General features: G+C 53.7%; 1 protein-coding gene across 1 annotated transcript in view; it reads left to right on the forward strand.

Annotated features, from left to right (window-relative positions):
- Window positions 1-2485: 2485 nt before the first annotated feature.
- Window positions 2486-25893, forward strand: part of RPS6KA2 (ribosomal protein S6 kinase A2) — a 300515-nt gene continuing 277107 nt past the window's right edge. Inside the window, exons 1-2 of the mRNA XM_044242450.1 lie at window positions 2486-2565; window positions 6042-6101. Of these exons, the coding sequence (XP_044098385.1) occupies window positions 2503-2565; window positions 6042-6101 (123 nt within the window). The 5' untranslated portion in view covers window positions 2486-2502. The remainder of the gene's footprint in view (window positions 2566-6041; window positions 6102-25893) is intronic.

Raw genomic sequence — 25893 nt, forward strand, 5'->3', positions numbered from 1 at the left:
GGGAATGAGTTTCCAGAGCTCCCAGAGCACATCAGACCCCGGCGCCTTCTCCACAGCTCCTTCCCCGCTCCCGGCTCCTCTGCCTCACCTGTGCACGGGCTAACCGGGTAAACGGGTAAACGACTCTCAGTGCCTTTGTGAGGCCACACCTGCGAAGTCTGAGAAGGGGCATCGTGCTGAATCATGAACCACATTTGCAGCAATTCCTAAAGATGTACCTTTAATAATAGCCCTTTTGTGTCTGATCACGGCTGGTTCTGGTTGGGTCCCAGCACGTCAGCCAGAGGCCGGGCTCCTGGGGTGGGGGCAGCCCCACTCAGTGGGCGGCAGGGGCCTTGGCCGGTCTCAGGAGGTCCCAACCAAGTCCTTTTCCAGATTACTTCTGCAAACCAAAGGGTGATGTTTTCCTGCAGTCTGCCTACCTCTGAGTGCTTGTGGAACATTCCAGAAAGTGGAAGTTAAACAAACGCCCAACAAGACATTCAATTTCACTTCCCTCCCCACTGCCTTTAGGGGCTCCATGTTCTCGGTCATTCGAGTGAAACAATCTTGGCATCTCAGCAGCGCTGGTTTTTCTGTCCATGGTTTCCCTATCTTCATTGCATAAACATCGTTTCATTTTATGCTGTTCATCTGTGACGTCTTATGGTATGCCCCAAATTACCCTATTAGAGTGAACACGTGGAAACCCTTCACTCTGCTCTATCAGCAAAGGCTTTGAAAACAAACAACATTGTTATTATTTTTATTGAATGGCATTAATCCTCACGATCTTGTTGGCCTGACTTTGTGGACAGAGCACTTCCTAAATCAATACCGAGAGTGGAACGGAGCCTCTGCCGTTAACTCTGCTCTGAAATATGGAGTATCTGGCATGTGAGCTAGTTTTTTTTTTTTTTTCTTTGTAATCAACTGGGTTTCTTCACAGTTTTATAAAGAGGAAAAGAAGACAAAGGGATCGATAATTTTTGGAAGCAGTAAGCCATTTTCTTAAATATTTTTCTCAAAGATAAAGGAATTTGCTGTAGAAATGAATAGAGGTATTTAATTTTAACACTATTGCCCAAAGAGGGGACCAAACCTGAGAGTAGCATTTAGAGGTCTGGGAGATGGGTCGTTTGTTCTGAGAGAGAAATGGAGTCAACACAAGACAAGGAGACAGAAAGAGAAGGAAGCAAGGATGGACAAGGTCCCTTGAGACACGCACACCTCGGGGTCCCTCTGGAGAGACTGGGATCACCAGTCCTTCCTTCTGGCCCTGCACTGTGGGTGGGTGCCTTCGGGCAAGTTCCTTCTCTGAGCCTCAGGCTTCTCTCTTCTATGAAAATGGATTGTTAAATCCACGTTAGATGAAGTTAAATGAGAAAATGGGCAGATGGGCACAACACTCTTCCTAGAACTTGGTAAACGACTGACCCTACATTGTTTGAATTAATATTTCCCCCCAAACTTGGGGGACTTGGACACGAGGTGTAATTGCCCATTTAAACAGCCCGCTTCGCTTTCGTTCCCAGGGGAAGGCTCTGGGGCCTCGTGGCCGGGGGCGCCAGCGGGGTCCTGCGTTCAGGCGCGGGGGCTGGAGCGCGACCACTGCGCGCGGGGAGCGGGCGGGGGTGAGGGTGGGGGGCTGCATCAACTGCTGCATCACCTGCTGCCCCCCCCACCCCGGCCCCACGGTCCTGCGGGCCCTGGGGCTCTCCGGCGAGGGGCCCAGCGCCCTGGGTGGGTGGGCGGCTGCGCAGGCGGGAGGCCCCGTTTCCGCGGGCGGGTCAGCTGCAGGTCCCCGCACCAGGATTTTCTTGGATCTTCAAGCAGGGAAAGCAGCTCCGCGGCACCTGACTCCCTGCCTCACCCCTCCTGTAGGGCGAACGGGGGTCTCCTGCAGTTTGGGGAGTGGTTGGCGAAGGAAGGGGCTTGTGTGTGTGTGTGTGTGTGCGCGCGCGCGCGCGCTCGTGTGTGTGTGTGCGTGTGCGTGTGTGTGTGTGTGTGTGTGTGGGCGCGCGCGCGCGCTCCGGGAGGGAGAAGGGCAGAGTCTGCCGCAGGCCCCCTCCTCGCCTCCCCTCTCCCCAGCCCTTGGTTGCTATGCGGTTTCTATGGCAGCAGCATCCTCAGACCCAACTTGCACCCATCATTTAGAGCCAATTAAGGTAAAATAGTGGGGGCAGGGAAGGAGGGAGTGGCAATGGCAGGGGGCGGGGCGACGCCGGGAAGCCGCGGGGAGGCTTCGAGGACAGGTTCGCAGCCGGATCTCCGCCCGCTCTTCGGCCCAGCGCAGCGGCGGGAGCGGCGGGAGCGGCGGGAGCAGCAGCTCGCGCGCCGCAGCAGCCCCCGGGCCGCAGCCCACTCGCCCCGCGGCCACACCGCAGACCCCCTGGCCCCCGCCCGCCCCGGGACGCTCCCGCTCCGGGCGCGGACCCGACCGCCTCTCTGCACTGTCCGGCCTCTGCTGCTTCTCGCCATCGCCCGCAGTACTTGAGCAGACGGAGAGCGAAGTTTTAAAAAATGCCGATTGCCCAGTTGCTGGAGCTATGGAAGAAGATCGAGGTGGAGCCCATGGACATAGAGGTGAGTACCCGGGGAGACCGCATTCTGCGGGAGCCCGGCGGCGGCGCGGCGCGGGCAGCAGAAGGGGCTCCTATCGCCCGGGGACTTGCATGTGACGGACCCTGGAATATGTAATGTGGGCAGAGCTGGTGTGGCGCGCGTGTGGGTGCACCCGTGTGCGCGTACACACAAGCCTGGGGCATGTAGGTGCCCGTGCGCGCGCGCACAGCGGTGTGTGGGGTCAATTAAATGAATGAAAATCAACACCGGGAAGAAAGAAATTGTTGCTCTTCAACCAAACTTCGGGCTTCCTGAGCTCTGTGTGTATCTGGGGGTCCTCCCCGGGCTCCAGCTAACCTGCGTCTGTTTGATCTTCCTTCAACAAGTGGCCTTACATGGTAGGAACTCCGCTGGCTCCAGCTGAGGGTGGAAGCAGGGCAAACCAGGCCGACCTCTTAAGAAACAGGAGGCACGAGGATAATGCAGTCTTAATCGTGTGTGCTCCGGTAGAGAGGGGCTGTTACAAATAAAGAGAAAACATAATGAGATGAAGGTGTCGCTGAGGCGGCCCCTCCCATGGGCTGGCTGGTGGGAGTCACCTGTGATACTGTTTAACTCCATGCTTCTCCAGGGACCTGGAACTCTCTGGAAGCCTGATCCATGGGATTTGATTTGCTTAATTTGAATTATAGATGGTCAACATACATTTTCCCATGAAGAAGTTCCTCAAACTTACGCGTTATGCAATGATGCGTTCAGAGAGCACCCCGTCCGTTACCAGACTACCTGCGGAATCACTAGACGTATGTCCGACGCGTCTCTAGCGACTCAGCTTTCCCACATGGCACATTCCAACAACTTGCTAAATGTTGACAAAATCCAAGCTTCAATTTTTGTCTTATTTCCTATCCCAGCGTCCTGTCTGTGAATTCAGTTCTTCACGTAAATGTGACTTATGTTTATACGCAGCCTGTTTTTTGACAGAACAGCTTGTCTTTGCTGCTCTGACCAGCCCCGAGCCTAGGGAGGTGCCACCTCGGCTCCTGACGGTCATCGACTATGCTGTTCGCCCAGGATGGCGTTCCTGGTGTCCAAGACTGTGCCTTCAAAAGAGCCTTTCACAAGGGTTGCTAGTTCAGGGTTCATTTTTTTTTTTTTTTCTTTTGGAGAGATATGAGTTTTTTAAAAAACTGAATGAATGAATTGAATTGATAACGATCAGCCAGAAGTTCTTTTCTTACTTCCTGGAGATTTCTGAAGCCCTCTTAGCAATCTGAACTATGTTTGGGCGGGGGGGACCTAGCTGCCAACGACCCCCCCCCAAATCTGGGCCCCATGAGGTGGGGAAGGATTTGGCTGCAGGTCCAGAAAGGAGGACCGCAGTGAGGAAGCCAAGGGGCTTTGCAGAATTTCTCGTAGGGCTTCCAACTCCACAGCCACTGACCAGAGCTCTAAGGAGCAGCTGTGTCGTGAGTATTTCAGAGATGGGCTGAAAATGGAGCAACAACGTATGTATTCATGTTACTTAAAAAACATGTCATGGACAGCACTGCCTTGCCACCCCGTTTAGAGGGCAAATTTTTTGAAGTTTTTGAGGCTGATGTGTATGTCACAACAAATCATGAAAATTGGATAAAGTAGATGGTCCCGAAGCAAAAGAAATTATCCTCGGACTTCCTGGGTGGACATTTGAGCGCTGTACGCCGTCTGCAGTATGCTTTCCGGAGACAGAGCACCCAGTCCTATTGCTTTGGAACCCAGAAAACCAGAGCTTTTTCTGGAAAAATTAAATGTGAAGCGTTGGTCCTGAGGTCCTCCGGGTCCCGGGGGTCCTCTGAACCCACACAGAGGGGAGATCTGTCTGCTTCATGACTCCGAGGCTCATTTCGCTTTCGGGTTTTGTGCATGTTTTAGATTGTATGATACTAAAATGTCTCTCCTATCCAGACATTGGGCAAAATACATGGAAGACATTTGGCCCCTGAACTCCGAGTTAAATAGCATAAACCCTTGCGTGAGAAGCTTCCCAGGCCCTTCCTACGAGAGAAGCTGCGATGCTGCAGGCTGGGGATTCTGTGACTCGCGTTTGCACAAATATAACAGGACCGATGACTGTCTTAGCGACCAGTACTCCGGGGGTCTGCATTTGTTCTAACTCAGGCCGCTCTCCCCTTGCCTTGTTTTCTCAGACCGGCCGGGTTGGGTTGGAGGCTCATGGGCCGGAGACGCGGCTCTCTTCACACAAACCAGCTTTGCATTCACACGTACATGGGGGAGACTCATTTGACTGTCGAGAGAGAGTATTTGCGGTTTTACGAACTGTTTTGAAGTATTTCGGTGTATTTGACCAGTAAATGAGGTGTATTGCAGGGAGACGTATGCTAATCAAAAACCGGGCCCTCCATAAAATTCCTGAGGAATCTGGGCTAAGGAAGAAGCCACTCATGGTGTTTTAGCGGGGCTGTCAGTCACCGCTTGCAGCAGACTTACTGCGGCCAAGGGCACACGTTGGTGGGGGGTGGGCAGGGAGGTGAGAAAACGGAAGACAGGACGAGTAAGGTGAGAGCGGAAACCCGCCCACGGGAGCTAGCTGACCTGTTTATGTCCTTTTTGTGTTCTTTGAAAAGAATAAGCATGACCTTCTTTCTGGGGTGTCATCATGCATTAAAGAAGGGAAAAGCCCCTTTTTTCAATATTGCGGATCAGATAGGACTCCCCGACATCTACGGTCTGGCTTGTCCGCTGCTGGTTGTCTTACGGCCTCTAGATGAGCAGACTGCCTGGAAGCGAGGGGCTTGGGGCATGTGGCAGCCGTGGTGCCCGGGCTGTCCCCGGCTGGCTCTCCTCCCCAGAACGCTCTGCATCCCTCGATGGTCGATGCCGTTCTGTCTGGACGTGTACAGGGACTCTGAGGCCCGGGTTAAACAGTCAGTTTTGAGCCACGATTCAGTGAACGAGACTCGGACCCAGACCCTCCTGGTGAAAACTTGTCCTCCGGAAACCCTCTCCTTTACGTGTTTTTGGGCCAGGAACTTGACTCAGTCTGAGTTAAGTCATTCTTTGAGCGTCAGCGGAGACTCTGATTTTATTCCATTCAAACAAGAATGGTTACAAACACCTTCCCTCTGTCACTTCTCCGTACCTGTCTGTCCGTCTTTGAGCCCCACGCAAATGCACAGCCCCCACCTGGCGGGTAGGGAGTTACGTGAGCACGGGCCTCTCCTTTCGCTGGTGGCCTGAGTTCTCCACGCTCGGCTGATGGAGCAATTCCCAGCTGTGGAGGCAAACACTCCGGGCTTCATTCCCCGACTGTTACAGAAAGATCCATTTCCTGCGCGAAGCTTCACACGGTTTCAAGCAGCCGCAGGTGGGGTCTTGGCGCGGACCCCTGCTCTGTGACAGGGACTAGGCTGTCCGTCCTCCGTGCCGACTACCTGTGTGCCGGTCTTTACATGACTGTTCCGCACTAACGCTGCTCCGTGTGTCTTTGTTGTCAGACCGCCGAGGAGGACCCGCACCCGGACCCGGAGCCCACCGTCGAAGAGACCACGCAAGAAGTAATTATACACGTTTTATGGGGGCCTGGTTCTTTGGGGAGGAAGGCGGGCGCGGGAGGACCAGAACTTTGAGATAAATAGCTCGCGAGCGGTTGTTTTAGTGAAATGTATGTGTGCAAACACACGCCTACACACACACACACACACAGTGTACGCTGGGGTTATATGCTGGCCAGAATGTTTCCCCCCAGAGGGGTACACGAAACACAGGAAGCAGAATCACGCCCCGAGGTCGAAGGCGTAGTCTCTGGGCTTGGGCTTTCCGGAGGGAGAGGACGTGTCATCACCAGTAAACACAGGCGTGTGGAGTAAGCAGCGGGAGGGAAGGGATTCACGGTTTCACCTGCTGGAAGGTCGGCGCCGCGGCCTCTGAACGCGGGCGGGGCTGTGCTCTCGGGGCGCCGCCAGCAGAGTGGGGGAGCGGCCCCTCTGCGGGAGCAGTCGGGCGTGTAGACTCGGGGGAGAGACCGGACTGTGCGGAGGACGCCCCGCAGGGCATGGAGTGGGAAAGGGCCCAGGGCATCCGCTGCCGCTGCCGGTGTCAGCCTGGTCTGCACGGGGCCTGGGATAGGAAAGTGCTTCCTTCCAAAGCTGAACCACAGCCAAAGACAAGGGCTTCTGTTGGAGCTGCCGCATTCCGGCCGCTTGTGAAGAGGGGCCTGTCGCTGGGGAAGGTTGACAGCACAATTAAGAGGCTTTCATTTCCCGAGGTGCTCAGCGATGCAGCCGTCGAAGCATAAAAGTTGTAAGATGTACGTGTCTGTTGATGCTCAGAACAGCTGGGGGGTGGGTCGGTGCACACGGCTGGCTTTACAGACGGCCTGGGGGGCTCGAAACGGTCTTCCATGCCGGCCGATCTGCAGTTTCAGCCGGTGCCTCTGGCTAACGATCGATCGGTCCCAGGATGACATGTTGGTGAAATGCAGGGAAAGGGCACCGAGCTGCCTAGTCTTTGCTGGGCCTTTTCAGTCCATGCGGTTGTCACTGCTCTGCCAGGGGCAGCCCCGCTCTGCTCCAGGCTCTGCAGGAGCTCCCAGCATCGTGGACAGGATGTTTGGCCTCGTGTCCACTGTGTATTCCCTGGGAGAGTAGGTGTGGCCCTGTTGGTGCCAATTCCAGAGGTCAAAGGGCAAATGAACGTAGGAGCCTGAGACTGACTTCCCTGAGCGGACAGACTGACAGACGCTCGGCCTCCCAGGAGCGGGAGTGGCTAAGGGAGGAGCGCCTTCCTGCAAACGGTCGAGGTCCACACGCCCAAGGTCTCAGAGAACCAAGCCACGCCCGACCTGCCACGTGTACTTACGCTCCGCCAGGCCCTCGTGGGAATTCTGACGGCCAGAAACCTCCCGTGTGCTTCTTGCAGGCAGGTTAACACGGGTGGTGAGCAGCCCGGCTCAGGAGGCCGGCTCTCGGCGCCGGGCTCGGTAGCCGTGCCGACCCCGCCTGCGGGAAGGCCAGCCTGAGCGCCGAGACCGCACCGGGACATGCACAGAAGTGCTTGTGCAATTACAGGGAATCTCTTTTTTAAAAAGGTTGTTTATTTATCTGAGAGAGAGAGGTCCGTGAGCACAGACAGGGGAAGGGGCAGAGGGAGAAGCCGACTCGCCGCTGAGCAGGGAGCTCGATGCGGGGCTCGATCCCAGGACCCTGGGATCATGACCTGAGCTGAAGGCAGACTAAACAGACTAGGCACCTAGGCGCCCCTCACAGAGAATCTTTTAATTCGTTAACAGTATTTATTTCCAGAAATCTCCTAGTCTCAAGGTGTCTTCTCGGATGGAAATGCAGCTGCTGGTTTGTCACAGTAAAATAACTAGACGTCTTTAAAATTATTTTTGATAACAGGAGGTGAGACACAGTGAATTATTACTATTTCCTGATGGTAGAAAATCAACTTAACTTTGACTTTTAATAAATAAAGGAAGAAAGTTCCAGCAAATTTTAGGAGTACTTTTGCAGGACGTACTGGGGATACGTGACAGGTTTGTGGTGTTGGGGGCTTCCTGAGAAATGACAGGCCACAGGCCGCTCCTGTGATAGACGATGCTGGAGGCCGCCTACAGGTGCAGCCCCGGCAGCCCCGTGTTTACACGACCACCTGCAGGTCAGGGGGCAGCGCGCACCTCCTGTTGGCCTTCAGAGTGGAGCCGCGGGCCCTCCTGAAGGATTGTGGCTCCGACATGGGAGGGAAGCAAGAGCAGAGAAGTTTCACGTTTGGCCAATCTGACCTGAGTGATGATGAAAAATCCTATTTGGGAAAAATCATTTAAATCAACACAGTTCATTCATTCACTGGATCAAGCATATTCATTGGCGCCCTGTGGGCAGAACATGGTGCCCCGCATGGAAGGGTGATGAGGAAAGTGGGTGTGTCCCAGAGGCACGTGAGAGAGGATGCGGGAGAGGGCGCGGGAGCCACTGCAGCCTTGTTGCTCTGCTGAGGCTACTTTGTGGGGCTCCTTCTTCACAGGGATGTATTTTTTTTTTATTTGTTTATTTATTTATTTGACAGACAGAGACCACAAGCAGGCAGAGAGGCAGGCAGAGAGAGAGGGGGAAGCAGGCTCCCCGCTGAGCAGAGAGCCCGATGTGGGGCTCGATCCCAGGACCCTGAGATCATGACCTGAGCTGAAAGCAGAGACTTTAACGCACTGAGCCCCCCAGGCACCCCACAGGGATGTGTATTGAAGCAGAGGACACATCTGGGACATCTTCTGTACAAATATCTCAATGTGTGGTTCTCATGGGTTGTATTTCACATCACAGCTCTGTCTGTGGAGGAACAAAAGATGGCGAGTGAGACAGGAAGTTGGCGCCACGTGCGTCTTCCCCACGGCCACGGAGAGAAAGCCCCCCCGCCCTGGGGTGTCGGGATTGGGGTGGAGTGTTTGTGTCCCGAGTCCAGAAGGGTGACTCTTTGGTCAAATTTCACTTGACACACAGCAGATGAGACCCCCAGAGAGTCTGGAAAAAACCACAAACTCCAAACAAAAAACACCTTCAGCAGAAGGCGCCAGGAAGCGTTTCTTCAGCCGCGTCCCTCGGGGTTAGGGGAAGGGACTCCCAGTCGTGGAAGGGAGATCCGAGAGCGGAGAGGTGACTCCTGGGTGTGTGGGAGGCTCTGCACCGGCCAGGAGCCTGTCCCTGCTCTCTGGGGGCCGTGGTGTGGAGTGGGACGGCAGCAGGAGGGGACCTCCCCGATGAGGCCGCTCAGCCCCCGACACCGTGTCCCTGCCTCTGTGTCGTAGACACGGGTGTTTCAGACAAGTTCGCGATTTCACAGAATGACCGCGGAGAGTCCTGGCGTTCGGTGTTTGCATCTCTAAAGTGCTGCGACGTCAGGACTGTTTATTAACAAGCCCCACTTTCTGGTCGACTCTGGAAACCAGGTCCCGATGCTTCGTCCCACATCTGCACGGTTTCACTCTTATTTCCTCAAGACGGCTGGGGTGTCTCCCTGTCCCCCCTGAGCTTCTACTCCGGGTTTTGACAGTGGCGATCCTGACATCTGTATGGCAGGACAGAGTGTGGGGCCACACTTGCTGAGGTCAGAGGTCAGCTACGCAGGCCAAGAGCCGGGGCGGGGCGGGGGAGCAGGTACCGCGCAGGGAAGACAGCTCCTGCCCGTCTGAGGATGCTTGAGGATGTCCTTCCTGCTGCAGGGCCCCTGGCTCCTTCTCAGGGCTCAGGTGGGCAGCTGCTGGCACGGTGACCTGTGACTTCAGAGCACCCGTCAGCATGGCCTCCTCAGTGACCAGCAGCCCGACTTCTGAGCAGCTGTGTCTTGGACCCCTTGATTTGTCTGCTCGGGGGACGCAGGCTGGAGCAAGACCGGGGAAGAGCCTCGGGCAACCTGGAGACCCGCGTGAAGGAGGGCGCGGCACTTCCCAGGTGTTGTCAGAACCCTCTGGGCTAGAGTCGGGTCCCAGGTCGTCGCCTGGGTCGCCCTCACCCACCACCGGCGCTTCCCAGCATAACCTCTCTGCCCCGTCTCGCACGGGGCTCCAGACACAGTTCGTTGTTCCTTTAAAAAGAGACAGAAGCAGCGATCCAAACCGGCTGCATAGAAATGAGACAAGAGGAATAATGAAGCCTCAGGACTCACGAAGCCATTAAGAGCGAAGTAATTAGGTTTCCAGCGACGGTTCGCAGTTCTGTTCGCAGGAACAGAGGGACGGGCTTCTGTCCCCGCGTCTTCTCCTCCTGCCTGTCAGGCACTCGTCACATCTCCCGAAGCTGGGGTCACCCACGTCCCCTCTTCCCTGCCGGCCCACGCGCATTCCTGTTCTTCTGTCCAGCAGAAGCCGGGCTTTCAGCCCTTCAGAGGCTCTGGCCCAAGGTGCCGGGACCGGAACGTATGTGGAGGAGAGGGTCGTGCGGCGGAGCCGGCAAAAACCTTATCGTGTTTGGACCCACCGTGGGGTCGGCAGGAGGGGTTGTGGGAGGACGTGGCCTCCTCTTTCTGCTTCTGGGACCAAGCCGGCCGCAAGCACGATTCTGCGGGTTTGTCTCTGCGACGACAGCAGGACGGCTCGGTCGGCGCTGACGGGAACGTTCTCGGAGCCCTGGGTGCCCACCGGGGACCCACCCTGCTGTCTCGCGGTCCGCATCCGGGGCAGCGCGGTGCCACGTTTGGGCAAGCGGAGGACATTACCTGCGTGGCTCTGTGTCTGGGCTGCGGCCCGTGTGAACCCGCGAGCGGCCCGTGCGGGCCTCGTGGCAGCTGCTGGGGAAGGGAGGGCCGTGGAGGTGGCCCGGGCTGGCCACTAGGGCAGTGACTGCGGTGCTGCTCCTCCCAGACCGGGGGGCGGCCGCGTCCCATCACAGCCGGCCACAACCCGTGTCCCGGCGGCTGCTGAGCCGGGAGGCGAGCACCTCGTACCGCGGCACGTCCACCCAGAACACTGGGGCGGGAAAAGCCCTAAGGTCAAGTCTGGGGTGTCTTCTCGGGCCTCCTGTGTTTGAGCCCCCGGGGAAGGACGGTGCTCCAGTCCCGACAGAGTAAGGACACTGCCCTTGAACACGAATCTGATCTCTGTCCCCTTCCGTCCTTGTGAAGCCACAGACGAGAGGGAGTGTGGGGGAGGGTGGGGGGCATGGGGGGGCGCGGGGGAGCGCGGTCCGTGACCCGCCCTCGGTGTTTCAGGTGGTGAAACCCACGACGCATCCAAAATGCTGCGATTTGCTCCGTGTAATGCGGAACCAGCAGAGAAGGGCCTTTCAGACCGAAGCGATTCACGCTGCTGTACGTGCTCCTCCTGGAATCACTGACCCCGGCGTCGCCGACGGGGGCTGGTGGCTTTATCAGGGCCTGGGTCAGACGCAGTGGTCTGTTCTCTGCGGGGATTAAAGCGAGGTGACGGGGGCCTCCCTGCGCAACAGGCGGCCTCGGGCAGCGTCCCTGCGGCCACATCGGCTCCTCTCAGGGCTGTCAGGATCTCGCGGGAACTCACGGGCTCTACACTGTCCCACAGGGACTCTCTCTCCTTTCCTCTTTTCAAAATTCTCTCCCGCTCGTTCAAAGTCAGAATATACAGACTCGGTTTCTATGGGTACCAGAAAATCCAAGAAATGCAGAAGTTCCTTATAGTCTGTTAATCTCAAGTGGATAATTTGAGTCATTGTGGTGAGACGGGACACCTGTGTCCTGCACAGTCACGCCCTGTGTGCGGGTAAAGGTCAGAGTGTCGGGTAGAAAATCGGGTAGTATATGACCGTGCAGATATTTTGATGTAATGAGGAGTAGAATAACAGAACCATCCTCTTGTAGCATAGAGGCAGCTGGGAGCTGGGTGTGGAGACATAGACTTTGCAGTTTCGGTGAGTCATAAACCTCTCTAGGGAATCATTAAGACATATTTTTCTCCAAGATGTAGTACGAAAACACCCCTCAGTGCCAAATGCATGTTGAGTCAGCCGCCGGCCGGTGTCGGCAGCATCTCTGCCGTCCGTCTCTGCCTCGGCCCGGCTTCCCATGGCGGGGGGGTGCTCGGTTCTCCTGGCCCGACCCCGATTCCCACCTGCCCCAAAACGACGGGAGCAAACCCAAACAGTGGGCGCAACTTATAGGCAAAGAACTCGAAGTCTCCGTGAAGACGTGGTTGGGGCAGCATCTCCTGTTTTAGGCAGAAACATGAGCATGACCTCCCGTTCTTCAGGAAATCATAATCTTTGAGCATCCAGACACATAAACGCCTGTTTCTAGAGTAACAGGATAAATACCAGAGCGCGATTTCTAGCTTCTTCTCAAAATGACGAGGATCTCCGGGGCCGTGGAGATCAGAGGCCCCGGCACACGCCTTGTGGAACCAGCCCTCCCCTCCCCCGGCTCCTCAATTCTTCCAGCAAATGCGGAGTGAGCGCCGTGTGCCTGGCGCTGTGCCAGGCTCCGGGGACGCAGTGACTCAGATAAGAGACAAAAGTCTCCGTGCGTGGGACCTTTCGTCTTAGCAATCCTGCAAATAAGCAACCAAATGATGCCATTCCACGCGGCGGCCAGTGGTGTGGGGAGAGCGGCGGGGCTGCAGGGCGAGGGGCCGTGTCAGCAGAGCGCTGGGTAGAGACGTCCGCTCTCGGTGGGCAGCGCTTGGGTTGGGACCCGAATGCAGGGACAGACCAGCCACGGAACCTGGGAAAGACCGTCCGGCCACGGGTGGGTGTGAGCGTGGGAGCCCGGGGTGGAGAAGACAGGGTTCAGGGCCAGGGGGACCGGGCTCAGGTCTCTGGGGTCACTCTGGGTTTTCTGGGAAGCTGCGGGGACCTCCAAGCAGGAGCCTCCCTTGGAGCTCGCTCGGGCCAAGTGGGCTCCTGGAGGCCAGCCCAGGTGAGCGGTGCGTGCACGTGCGGCTGGCCGTGTCGGCTCTCCGGGAATGGCCTCCGGGGCCCCTTTCCAGGCCCACGGATGGGGCTTGGGCAGCAGACGTGGATGCCCAAAGTCCTGGAGGCTGGACGCCTGACCAGAGGTGCCAGCTGCCGCTTCCTTCTGGGCGGAGAGGGAGAACCACTCCAGGAGCCGCCCGAGCCTGGTGTGGCCGGCCACCTCCGTGTCCCCACGTTGTGCCCGTGTGGCCGGTCCCTGTTCCGTCCTCGAGGGAACTTCTCCCCATGTCTTCATACACGGACTGTCACACTGCATTGGAGCCCACCCAGCCTGATGACTTACTCTTAACGAGTCATGTCTACAGTGACCCTCTTCAAATCAGGTCATGTTCTGAGGTCCTGGGGTTTAGGACTTCTGAGGGCAGCGTACAACCTATAACAAATACTGTGTTTGAAGCATCACAGACCTAGAGTTCCAGAGGCCGGAAGTGCTCTTCTAGGTGCTGGCAGGGCTGCGCTCCATTCCAGAATCCGTTTCCTTGCTTTTTCCAGCCTCCAGGGGGGCCTGAGTGCCTCAGCTCACCCCGCCCTCCACTTCTGCCTTCCCATGTGCGGACTCTGACCCTCCTGCCTCCCCCCAGAAGGACCCTTTGATGACATCAAACCCATCTGTATAATTCAGGATAGTCTCCCCATCTCAAGATCCTTAACTTCAGCATGGAGCGTAACCCCGTCACAGGGTCCAGAGCTCCCTATGTGGAGCTCCCTGGGGGCCGTTATTCCCAGTGTGGGTGTCGGTAGGACAGCTGGTCTGGTCTCTGCACGAGTCTGAAGGGGAAGGACCGCTGCATATCACAGGGATGAAAGAGACAGAGTAAAACATAATGTATACGTCCAGACTGGGTCCTGATCTGAAGAAACCAACCGTAAAACACGCTTCTCGGGGCAATTGGAGGTTGTGGCAGGTGGAATAGGTCATGTTTTTGTAGATTACTTTTTATTACTATTTTTTGCTTATGTATTTTTAGGTAAAGTATAGGAATCATACATTTCATTGTTAAATATTTTTTTTCTTGAACTTAACATTTTCCTGCATAAGCAGAATGCCCATTCTGCCTTCCCCCAAGCCATTAGATCAGGAAGGTCAAAAGCATCTCAGCTTATAAGGGCTACCTACCCTTCTGTGCACGTTATTTTACTTCCATGGGAAAAAAAAAAAAAAAACAATTACAGCTGAATCTTACCCTGTTGGACAGGGCATTGGTCTAGCTATTAATTTAAACAAAGAGCACTAGCTGCTGAGCTTTTGCTATGAAGCTTTTAAACCCCGGAGAGCTCGGTTCCCGACTCAGACACGCCTTCTTTACCGCACGGGGATTTGGGGCTTGCGGCCTAGGGCCTTGGCCAATGAGTACATGATCATGAACAGAGTCAACGTAATTTCTGTGTGCCTTGAAAGGAGTTAAAAAGAGGTCTTAAGTTTATTGCGAATTAGGGCAAATTCTGCTTCCTGGTTGTTTTTTCTCACGTGAAAACTTTACTCGCTTCTGAAGGGAGAAAAATCTCGGGTAAGTTAGTAGTTCAAAGCAAGCAAGCAAAGAGACAGCATCAACAGAAGGCTTTGGGGCTCTGGTTCTGCTTACGATGCAGAAAATCACGAACAGAATGTTCTTGGGAGTGAGAAAATTCAGCTGAGCTAAGAGTTGTAACTTTCTTTGAACCCATCAGAGAGCAAGGCAACCAGGGATGTTTATCCTGAAGTATGACAAGCCCCTTGGGAGGGCTGGGACATGATCTCTTTCACCTGCGGCTGAGAACAGGTGGAAAATAGGGCCGTGGGAGTGGGTAAAAGCAAACAGCTGAGTGGGGGCTTCTGTACAGTTGAGAATCTGGGGGGCCCAGGCATATGCGAGCCCACACTCTCTTGCATGTCCTCTCCATGGGTCTTCCTTGGAGGCATGTGAGAAAGATCCAGGCCAGGGCATGACTTGTGGGAGACTGAACTCAGCTCCTGACACTTCTCTCACAGGATGCAAAGACCTAAGCCACGGGGAGGAGCCCCATGCTCCTTCCAACCCTCGGGACCCCGGAGGGACCCTGTCTGTCGGGCAGCTAAAGGCTAGGTGCTGCGAGAGGGGTCAGGATCCCCTCACTGCTCCCTGTACTTCTAGGTATTACCAATAAGAATTGGAAATTGAAATTAAAGTTATATGCAACAACATGCAAAGACGGTAACACATGGGGATAAATCTAGCAAAACGTGTGCAAGGTTTGTATGCTGAAAACTATAAACCACTGCTGGGGAAAAAAACACTGCTGAAAGATTAAAGAAGACTTACATTAATAAAGAGACGTACTATATTCATGGACAAGAAGACTCAATACTATTATGGTGTTCATTTTTCAAACTCGTTTTGCTAGTCAGTGCAATGCCAACTGAAGTCTCAGCAGATTTTTTTCCCTTTTATTTTTAGAGCAGTTTTAGGATCACAGAAAATTGAGCAGAAAGCACCAAGATTTCCCAGATAGTCCCTGGCCGCCCACATGCTCCTCCTCCCCGACTGTCACTGTCTCCCTCCAGAGTGGGACACTTGTTACAGTCGGTGAACAGACATCGACATGTCACAGTCCCCAAAGGCCGAGGTTTGCATGAAGGTTCGAGTGCAGGGCTGTCTGGATGGTGTGTGATGATGTTTCCCCATCGCTACAACATTTTACAAAATCATTTCACTGCCCTGAAGACCATCTGTGCTCCTCTGAATCTATTTCACCTTCACTCGGTGACCTCTGCTTCAGGGTCCTCATCTGTTAGTGCAGATAAGATTTTGTCTGCCTCGTAGCTATGAAATTAAATGAGGAAATACTGTGTGACAGTTTGGCTCACTGCCTGCCCACAGTGAGCACCGCTGTAAATGCTTGCTATGAGGATGGTCTGCATTGCCATGGAAGAAACACCTTAGGAAGCATCTTAAATAGGCTAATTAAGTCTTCTTACATGAAAGAGCAAGGTGTTTTCAAATGCATCGGCAATAGCTATTTACATTGAAGCATTTTAATGGGGACATTATAAATAGATTCTGCTCTGTGAGGCATCATGGAAACGCTCTGGCTCCATAGTGCTTTTCCAGCTTCTAGTTCCTTTGATTTTGTGTGCTTGAAAGTCATAACTGTATATTTAGAACACATGGTATATGACTCATGGTTTTCATTAATTTAGACTATCCTTTATTTATTTATTTAAAGATTTTATTTATTTGAGAGAGAGAGAGCACGGGGGAGGGGCAGAGAGAGGGAGAAGCAGACTTCCCGCTGAGCAGGGAGCTGGACACAGGGCTCAATGCCAGGACCCTGAGATCATGAGCTGAGCCGAAGGCAGACACTTAACCGATGGAGCCCCCCAGGCATCCCTGTCTGTAATTTGAGTGTCTATTTATCAGCTACCAGTCATTGACATCATCTATTTGTTCTATTATTTATTTGTCAATCAGTCTATCTTTTATCTACCTGTCAGCAGTGTGTAATTATGAGATCGTGCATATATATGTATGTGAATGTGGTAGAATATAGTTTGTTTGAAATGCTTCCTGTCGTAATTTCCCTTCTCAGTTTTGAAATGTCTCTCTATCATCTTTTGCTGGTATGACCAGTCATGGGGAAGGTGAGGAGGAATACAGCCAGAGAAAGAGGAAAGAAGTTTTATGCCCTAAAAGAACTCCTACCAGGAAGTGCAAAGCCCTTCTTCTGTAGGAAGTTGCTCCTGTAAGGAGGTCCAGAGAAGTGCAAGAGTGTGAACTCCAGGTTCTATGTCCTCACTGTCCTCAGAGTTGATCTTTTTTTTTGGCGGGGGGGTGGGGAGGAGTGATGGTTATTAGAAATACGAAAGGGGTTGAAAGGTCAATTTGAGTGGGAGGTGTGATCCTCACTTCTCCCCAGCCAGGTCTAGAAAGTGCACTTGCTTCTTTAGAGATACACAGAGGTCGTGACCTCCATGGGTCCAACACAGCTGAGGGTGCTGGGGCTTAGCTATGCGGTGGGACTTCTGGGTTTGGCTGCTTGGAATTGGGATTCTCAAGGGAAGAGCCACTTTTGAGGGAGTTTCATAGGAGTGCTCGGGGTCCACCCTCGCGGGGAGTGAGGGGCAAGATTGCGCAGAAGGAGCATTGTGCACATATGTATCTACAGCAAAGGCCTCACCAATTCAGGGACCAGGTCCTTCTACCCCACCGCTGGCATCACCCAGAAGAGGAGGAGCTCTTGGGGGAAGGGTATCTCCTAGCTGAGGGCAGTGTCTTGCAGGGATTTGATTCCACAGCCACTGGAAGGATCTCCCTTCCCGTCTTGGAGGAGTAGGGCTGAAGAGCTGGGAGTCACACTCCAGTGTCTGCAGTCAGACTCTTGGTGGGTTCTGGTTCCAAGGAGGCCTTTCATCATAGAAGTAACACTCCCAACTGCATGGCATGGTCCAGCTCCAAGGAAGAGAGAACTTCTGGCCAGAGGATTTCCATGGTCAGGGCTCTAGTGTGATGGGAAGAGCAAGGAAAAAACTTAGTCTAGTCTAGCAGGGAAGGGGAAAGAAGAAAGAATGTCCCAAATTTCAAAGAAAAGGTCATGAAAATCAACATGGGAGTCAGGATGGACAGTCATGGGTGTGGGATCTCATCCCTGGCCTGGAGAAGGGAGTTAAGGCAGCAGCACAGATACCAGACCTGCTTTCACGATTGAGGCGGGAGGGAGCTAATACCAGGTAGAGGGAACATGTCAGACCCCACGACAGAAGCAGGCCTGTGAGAAAGCGCACTGGTGTGAATTCACCCCGCTGTGCCTCTAAGACAGCCGTCCTTGTTTCATTACCTTGGAGAAAGAAGTCTATGAGCTCGGTGTAGCTTCTTTCTTGCACACGGATTGACAGGTGTTTTATACTCGGGACCAGTGATGTCATTCTTTGGGGAAGATACTTCAAAAATTATGGCAAAACACACACAAACTTTGTCATCTGAACCATGTTTAACTGTACAATTCAATGGCTTTAACATCCACACTTTTGTCAACCATCACAACTGACCCTCCAGAAAACATTTTTTATTTTGCAAAACGTAAGCTCTGTACCCATAAGCAATAACTCTCCTTGTCCCCTTCCTTCAGTCCCTCCCCTCCCCCCACAGGAATAGACACCCTTCTACTTTCCGTCTCCATGATTTTGACTACTCTAGAGGCCTCATGTAAATGGGATGATCTAGGATTTGACTTTTGTGACTGGCTTATTTCACTGAACGTGATGTCCTCAAGGTCCATCTGTGTTGTATGTAGCAATGGTCAGAACGACCTTCCTTTCTAGGCTAAGTAAGATTCCATGGTATGTGTAAACCACTTTTTATCTGTTCACCTGCTGATGGACACTCTTGTTGCTCGTGTCTTTGGGCTGTTGTGAATAATGTGTCTTTGAACACGAGCATACAAATATTTGTTCAAATTGCTGCTTTCATTTGTTTGGGGTGTGTGTGTGTGTGTGTGTGTGTGTGTCCAGAAGTAGAATTGTTGGGCTACATGGTATTTCTGTGTTTCACTTTTTGAGGAAACTCCACAGCAGCTGCCCTGTCTTATATTCCCAACAACGGTTCTAGTGTCTCCACATCATTGCTGACATCTGTTGTATTCTGGGTTTTTGTTTTGTTTTTGTTTTAGTTTTTTTCTTTGTCTTTGTTTCCTTTTGACAGTAGCTTTCCTAATGGGTGTGAAGTGGCATCTCGTGGACTTGGTCTGTGTTTCCCTGGTGACTGGTGTGCCCCTGTGTCTGTCCAGGGGCACAAAATAGGCAAACGGCCTTTTAGTGAGTGGCCTCCCCATGAAGCCTGCTTCTCTGAGAGTGGAGGGTACTTTGGGACGTGGGTGACTTGCCGGGGCAGAGAAGGAACCAGGATCAGGTGTCTGGGCCCTATTCCCTACTCTGTCCCCAGTTCCCTGTGCATTTAGCAATGATTTCATATTTGGACGGCCTGATGCTTATGGACCATTTGGATATCTTTTTTGGAGAAACGTCTATGCAAGTCCTTTTCCTGTGTTTGAGATGATTACTTTTGCTATTGTTGAGGGGTGGGAGTTCTTCAACATTCTGGATATTAACCTCTTGTCTATGTAGGATTTGCAGATATGTTCTCCCATGCAGTGGGTCGCCTTTTCACTCTGTTGATTGTGGCCTTTGGTCCTCAGAACTTTTCCATTTCGATGTAGTGCAATATATGTATTTTTCCTTTGTTGCTGTTCTTTTGGTGTCCTGTCCAAAACATCGTGGCCAAATGTAATGGTAGAGAGGTCGCCCTGTTTTCTTCTAAGGGTTTTATACTTCTAGGTTTTAGGGTTAGGTCTTTGATTTAAGCCAGTGTTTGTATATGGTATAAAATGAGGCTCCAGCTCCTTCCTTTTCTGTGTGTGCCTTCAGCCCTTGATTTCGAGGACAAGGGCTCAGGGTCCCTGCGGTGCAGCCCAGAGCTGGGGACGCAGTGGGGTCTGGACCCCTGCTCTCCGGGCTCCATGTACGCCACAGGATGTAACATTTCAAACATGATGAAGACGTAGATAATAGTTGTAGTCCTCATGCCCTAAGACTTTTCTCAGAACACACAGAGGACTTCACATCAGTGTTTAGGTCACACATATGAACTGCACATGGACTCGGAGTTGATTTGGAGGAGGAAGAGGAAGAGGAGGAGAAAAACGTTTTCTCTGCTCCAGTGACTCTAGCCCCTTCGTAAAATTTACATCTGTTTTCCTCAGTAAAACTTAAAATACCCACCAACCTAGAAGATTTGCCAAAAAAGAACATTTATTTATGTCCTAAGTGTTGTTTAATGACTCATTGTTATATTTGTCTTGATTCATTCTTTTAGGTTAATCCCATTTTTCTTTTGTTTCTACCCAAGATTATTGACAAAAAAGGCAGGACAGTGGGGTGACACGCCAGAGCCCTGGTCATTGCTGCTGGGGGATCTCGTTACCAGGCCCCACGTCTCCTCCAGGCGACCCCCACCTCAGGGTGAAGCCCAGCTGAGCCCAGGCCCGGGGTCGCTTTGTTCACGGCCTTGTCTGAAACCGAGGGTTAGAGCCACCGCCTGTTAAAGTGGCGGCTGCTGGCAGACCCAGCTCCCTGGACACAGCCGCCCCAGTCCGTCCAGTCCCTTCTCTCTGCTTCCCTGCCAGCAGGTCACACCCTCCCTTCTGCGGTCGCACAGGGAACCCCCAGCCCGACCTCTGCATTCATTTGGAGAACCTGCCGCTCTTCTCGCTTTGAAGTGGATTCCTGACCACAAGGTCAGCTGGGCTCTTAAAAGGATTTTCAAGGCTCTTTTTCTTCATCTGTGGGGAAACACACCCTGAAATGCGGCGTGTGGGTGGGACCTGGAGCACACTCGGCTCCCGTTAGAGGCCACGCAGGGAGGGCAGCTCGCAGCCCGACAAGCTCTCTGGCCCACCGAGGTACGAAGTTGCGCTCAGCAAACTTGCAGGGGCCAGGCAGCGGGGGACTCTAATGCGTGACACCCTGGCTTTTAGCGGTCTTAATGGCACAGGTCTGAGCACACACGTGCACACACACAAAGAGTCAACTTGGAGCCGGATTAAACATTCCGTTTCACTTCAAGGGTCACTAGGAAATGTGTCCTTGGAGCATCATATAAAGTGGAAATGCCAAGTTCTAGCCGCTGACCTCGAGCAGGGCTTCCCGGCTGGACAGACCCGGGCGGCACGAGTCACTCGGCTACGTGGGCTGTTTTGTACTGAGCGGCCGAGGGGCCGGACCTCACTGTTCGCGGGTCGCGTCTGACTCGGATCCGCAGCGGCTCGTCCTGGGTCCGCGCACCGCCCGCACCGACTTAGCGTTCGTTTACTGGCTTTCTAGAGACGTTCTTACCACAACACACGGAGCCCGTGTGCCGGAGTTTCTCCTGCAAGTGCGGCGTGTGTAGGTTTATACACACAGACAGACACGGGCCTACGCACGCACACGGAATAAGGGGTACGTGTACGTATGCGCGCACACACGGCGAGACGGAGGTGTTGGCAGGAGGCCGCAGACTGTGTGTGTTCAGCTTCAGGGGAGAGTCCATGCTGTTTTCTAAGTGAGCTTTTGTAGAAGGTGAGACTCTGCCTTCCCCGCTGGAACGGTGGTTTGGGGTCACGACCGCCCCGTCTGGGACTCCACGTTCAACCCAGCCTGTCAGCAGGTGCCGCTCTGCAGGACGGGGACGTGGCGGGCTCCTCCGTGAGCAGGTCGTGTCCGTGGGGCACAACATACGGGCATCGCGACATTTAAGCATTTACGTCTTCCCCAACTGACCGTTTGATAGTCTCCTGAGACGTAGTTTGACTTTGGTTTCGAGAACTTCCCTTGGAGGAACCCGAGACGTTCTGCTGCAGATTTCATAACGAGACGGAGTCCGCTCATGTCCCCTTGAAGGCGTGACCATCACCTTCCCATTCCGCTCGGTTCCATCCTCTTCTAGGGTCAACCCCATGTGCTTGCTACGAAGACCCGGGCCCCTCGGGAACCTTGTGGGGGGGTGTGCGCTTGTGGGGAGAGAGCTGTGGAAGACAAGGCGGCGTTCTGCCGTTACGGGAGGATTCTTACCTTGTTTCAAAATCTCAGCGAAAGCCTTTCAGTCACCTGCCATCCGTGTTCGTATTCGGAAGACGCACCCACAGCGGTATTTTTAAAAGGTCCTGGAAGTGCTCTTCTTGGCTTGGTGCTGGGTGGAAATGGGTCAAGCGCCGTGCTTCCGTGCAAAGCGTCTCCGCACGTTTGTGGAGGGCGGCAGGTCGGATGCAAGCCTGGGGGAAAGCGGAGAAATCCGAGCGCTCTCTCCGCAGTGCTACAACCCGCCTCCTCTCGCGGGCGCGAAGGTCTGTGCTCATCCCCTCCCTGGTCAGCCAGCAGCTCTCTTGACTTCTTTTCATTGTCTATTCCTCTCCAGTTCTGTGTCATGGATCTGTCCCAGGCCGCCAGGGCCTTCCTGAAATGCCGACCCCTTGGCCGAGCGCCCTGTGCAGTGAGGGAGCAGGGGCGGGGAGCGGGACCGAGCCCACGGCCGCTCCGCGAGAATTTCTCCTTCTGTGCCCTGAACTGTTTCCCCAACCGCTGGGCATCCGTAGGTCTGCAGTCGCAGGCGGGTGGCGCAGGTCTGGCGGAGGGGCTGGTTTGGGCTTGGTTGCGGTGGGGTTTGAATCGCACGGGTGTTCTGTGAGCTCGTAGCTGTAAGTCCGAATAGGCCGACGCTGAAACCCGCTCTCCCGCTAGCTCAGCAGTTTGGAGGAGTCAACGCTCACTCACTCACTCCTGCGTCCCCCCCAAGGAGGCATTTGTAGCAGACTTCGCACACAGTGAGCTGTGGCCCGGCGCCCCGGGGGCTGCCCTGCCCTGCCCTGGTGCGGCCCACGGGCCCCCCTTGGGGCCCCCGTATCAGTCCGACGGGAAATGATGGAGGTGATCAGTTTTTTGGATGTGTGGAGTGGTGACTGTAGAATCATCTTTAAACTCCTGTTTCATGTGATTTCTTTTTTTTTTCCTTCCAATTTATTTATTTTCAGAAAAACATTATTCATTATTTTTTCACCACACCCAGTGCTCCATGCAAGCCGTGTCCTCTATAATACCCACCACCTGGTACCCCAACCTCCCACCCCCCACCGCCACTTCAAACCCCTCAGATTGTTTTTCAGAGTCCATAGTCTCTCATGGTTCACCTCCCCTTCCAATTTACCCAAATTCCCTTCTCCTCTCCATCTCCCCTTGTCCTCCATGCTATTTGTTATGCTCCACAAATAAGTGAAACCATATGATAACTGACTCTCTCTGCTTGACTGATTTCACTCAGCATACACTATGGAGTATGATGCCTCCATCAGAAAGGATGGATACCCAACTTTTGTAGCAACATGGACGGGACTGGAAGAGATTATGCTGAGTGAAATAAGTCATGTGATTTCTTTTTAAAGATTTCATTTATTTGAGAGAAAAAGAGAGAACAAGCAAGAGTTGGGGGTAGCAGAGGGAGAGGGAGAAGGAGGCTCCCCACTGAGCAGAGAGCCCGATGCAGGGCCCGATCCCAGGACCCAGGGATCATGACCTGAGCCAAGGCTTAAGCAACTGAGCCACCCAGGCGCCCCGTGTTTCATGTGATTTTTGGTCTGTTTCTTTAATCATGAACATGAAACACTGTTTTCCTTGGGGTTTTTCTTCTCTGCTTTGTCGTACCACAGAGTAGCATGTCATAGATGCTGGGGTAAGATATTTCTAGCTTTGGGGGATTCAGGAGAAAACACTAGTGCATATGGCCGAGATAGTCTCCTGTAGCTTCGGGGAATAATACTGAGCATTTAAAAGAAAGATATTTATCTCTGCTCTACTGCGCCTTAGCACAAAAGGGCTCGTATGGGTTCTAGATTACATTGTAAAAATATCATCTCTTTGTTCTTTCCTGATTAATAGAGCCAGCACTTAAAAAGGATTCTTGATTATAATTGGCATTATAGACAGTCTTTTCAAAAAGCATAATGTCTTCCATGGGGTGTCTCAGATGACTGGTACAAAAAATTTAGGCATAAAACCGTATGCATCTTTGAAAACCATTAACTCTATCTTATGTTGTTTGTTGCAAGACTCACATACATCAGTAACACGGAGTTGCTCAGTAACAATGAACCAATCAAAAAATACTTAGTTAGTGCCTGCCTCGTGCCAGAGCGAAGAGGAGGGACCAGGCATCGCTAAGGACAGTCTGACCTCGATGTCTGACGTAAATATGCTGGAGGAAGTTGAGGGGACAGTCCAGTCCCTCTCCAATGGTGTCACTCCATAATGTATTCTAAATTACATTATAATGTTGATACCCTTCCTTTAGGAAATAACCAGCAATGACCGGAGTTTTCTTCACAGGGAAGGTAAATGCCACTAGTGCCGCCTGCACAGGTTGACTTGTGTCCCCCACTGGGTGTGGCACTGTCCTCTGAGTGTGACCCCGTTTGGATGTAGGCACTTCACAGAGAGAAACAAGTGGAGATGAGGTCCCTTGGGTAGGACTTCGTCAACTACGACAGCCCTAGGAGAGGAAGAGGAGGAGAGGTGTGTGGGCCCGTGGGGAGACGGCGGGAGCCGAGGGAGGCAGAGGGGAGCCGGCTGCTGTCTGAGCAGGCGGCACCAGGAGCTGCAAGAGACAAGACAGGGTGCTCCCCTGGAGGCTTCAGGGGGAGCACGGCCCTGCCAGCGCCTTGACTTTGACCTTCTCTCCTGCAAGACTGTGAGAAAAGACCGTGTGTTGTTTTATGCTCTGGTGGGTGGACTCTGCCCCGGCAGCCCCGGGATGCTGACACATGCTATTCCAAATGAGCTCGGAAAGGGCTGGTGCGGAGGCGGAACGTCCGTTCACCTTCTTAGAGTCCAGATCACATCTGGAGTTTGAACAGAATCACTGCGGTGGTTCTAGGAAGCACGTGGTGAGGCGGTGACCTGCGGTCTGGGCAGGAGGTGCGCGAGCGGGGGAGGGGCCCCGTCAGGACGTCTGGTCCCTTGTTCCCACGGCACGACTCACCCCTCCCCCTCCCCTTCACCAGACACGGGACCCGCGAACCCAGAGACGCAGAAGAGCCGCGTGATGTACAGTGAGTTATCTGAAAATAAAATCCATGAGACTGCTTTTTTCTTTAAACAGTCTTAAATTTACTAAAACTTTTTTTTTTTTTAAAGTAAACTCTACCTTTTTTTCTTTAAGTGGGGCTCAAACTCACAACCTCGAGACCAAGAGTCACACGCTCTACCCCTGAGCCAGCCAGGTGCCCCCGAAGGTACTTTTAGGTAGAGACGGAGTTTTCTGACTTTCGTAGGAAGCCCTCTTTGTCCAGGCACGGCTCCGTTGTGAATGGGGTCGTTGGATTTGTAACCCACGAAGCAGTCCTCTCCGCGACGTGCGGCGGAGCTCAAAGACGGACGGCCCAAGACGCCGTGACACGGGTCCGCGCGATGTGGCCTGAAAACGTGCGGATGAGTCGGGTCTTCCGAGGTCTTTAAAGTTCTCAAACTTAACACTATTCATGAATCTAGGTGTGCGGTTGCTGGAACAAGCCTCGGACTCGCCTGAGAAGGCGCTAGAAGCGGACCGTTTACGGCTGGGTGGGGCAGGAGGGACGCCAGAGGACAGCACCTTCCTGGACGAGAGTCTCAAGGGGACACCGTCCACACCGCGTACCTGGGAAGCCGTCCGAGGAAGGGGTGTTTGCGCTGGGAAGTGCCGGGGGGCAGGGGTGTGGGGTGGCGGGCTGACCTCTGGGAGGCCTGATGCTTGCTGGGGTCCCCATCGTCCAAGATGGGAGCAGAGCAAGGTTACACGAGAAGGTCCCTCTGTGGAACTCGGGCTCCGCGGGGGCCCGGCCACGATTGCTGGGCCTCATCCTTAACGTTCCGAGAGACCCCAGCGCGCCCACCCAGACTCTGGAATCACTAGAGAAAGAATCCATTGTGTTCAATGTAGGTAAATTGTTCATTAGGTGAATTTTACTTTTTGAGAGCGATTGTTTCAGGAGCACGTGAGGTAATTGGGCCAGAAGAACCCGTTATTCCCCGGGACGCGTCACCCCAGACCGGCAACGGGAGCCGAGGGCAGACTGCTGTCCCCTTGGCGGAAACGCTGCTTCAGACCTTTAAAAAGGTCAAGGATGCCTTCTTTTCATCAAAGGATTAGAAATAATATTTGTACATAGACAACTTTTTAAAAATGCGGCATACTGACTCTCCACGCTAAGACTGGGCGCTTTTCAGGCTGGCAGGTCTGGGCACACTCTCCCCGGTCCCGGCGTCCGCGCGGGCTCAGCGTGGGCTCAGCGCGGGCTCAGCGCGGGCTCTGCGGCACCGCGGGCGGCCTGCTTGTCGCTCCCAGACTCGGCGGGGCCCGGCGGTCGGCGCTGCCTCCCGCGGCCTGGGCTGCACGTGGCA

This window comes from Neovison vison, chromosome 1 (assembly GCF_020171115.1).
Source record: "Neovison vison isolate M4711 chromosome 1, ASM_NN_V1, whole genome shotgun sequence".
Classification (NCBI taxonomy): Eukaryota; Metazoa; Chordata; class Mammalia; order Carnivora; family Mustelidae; genus Neogale; species Neogale vison.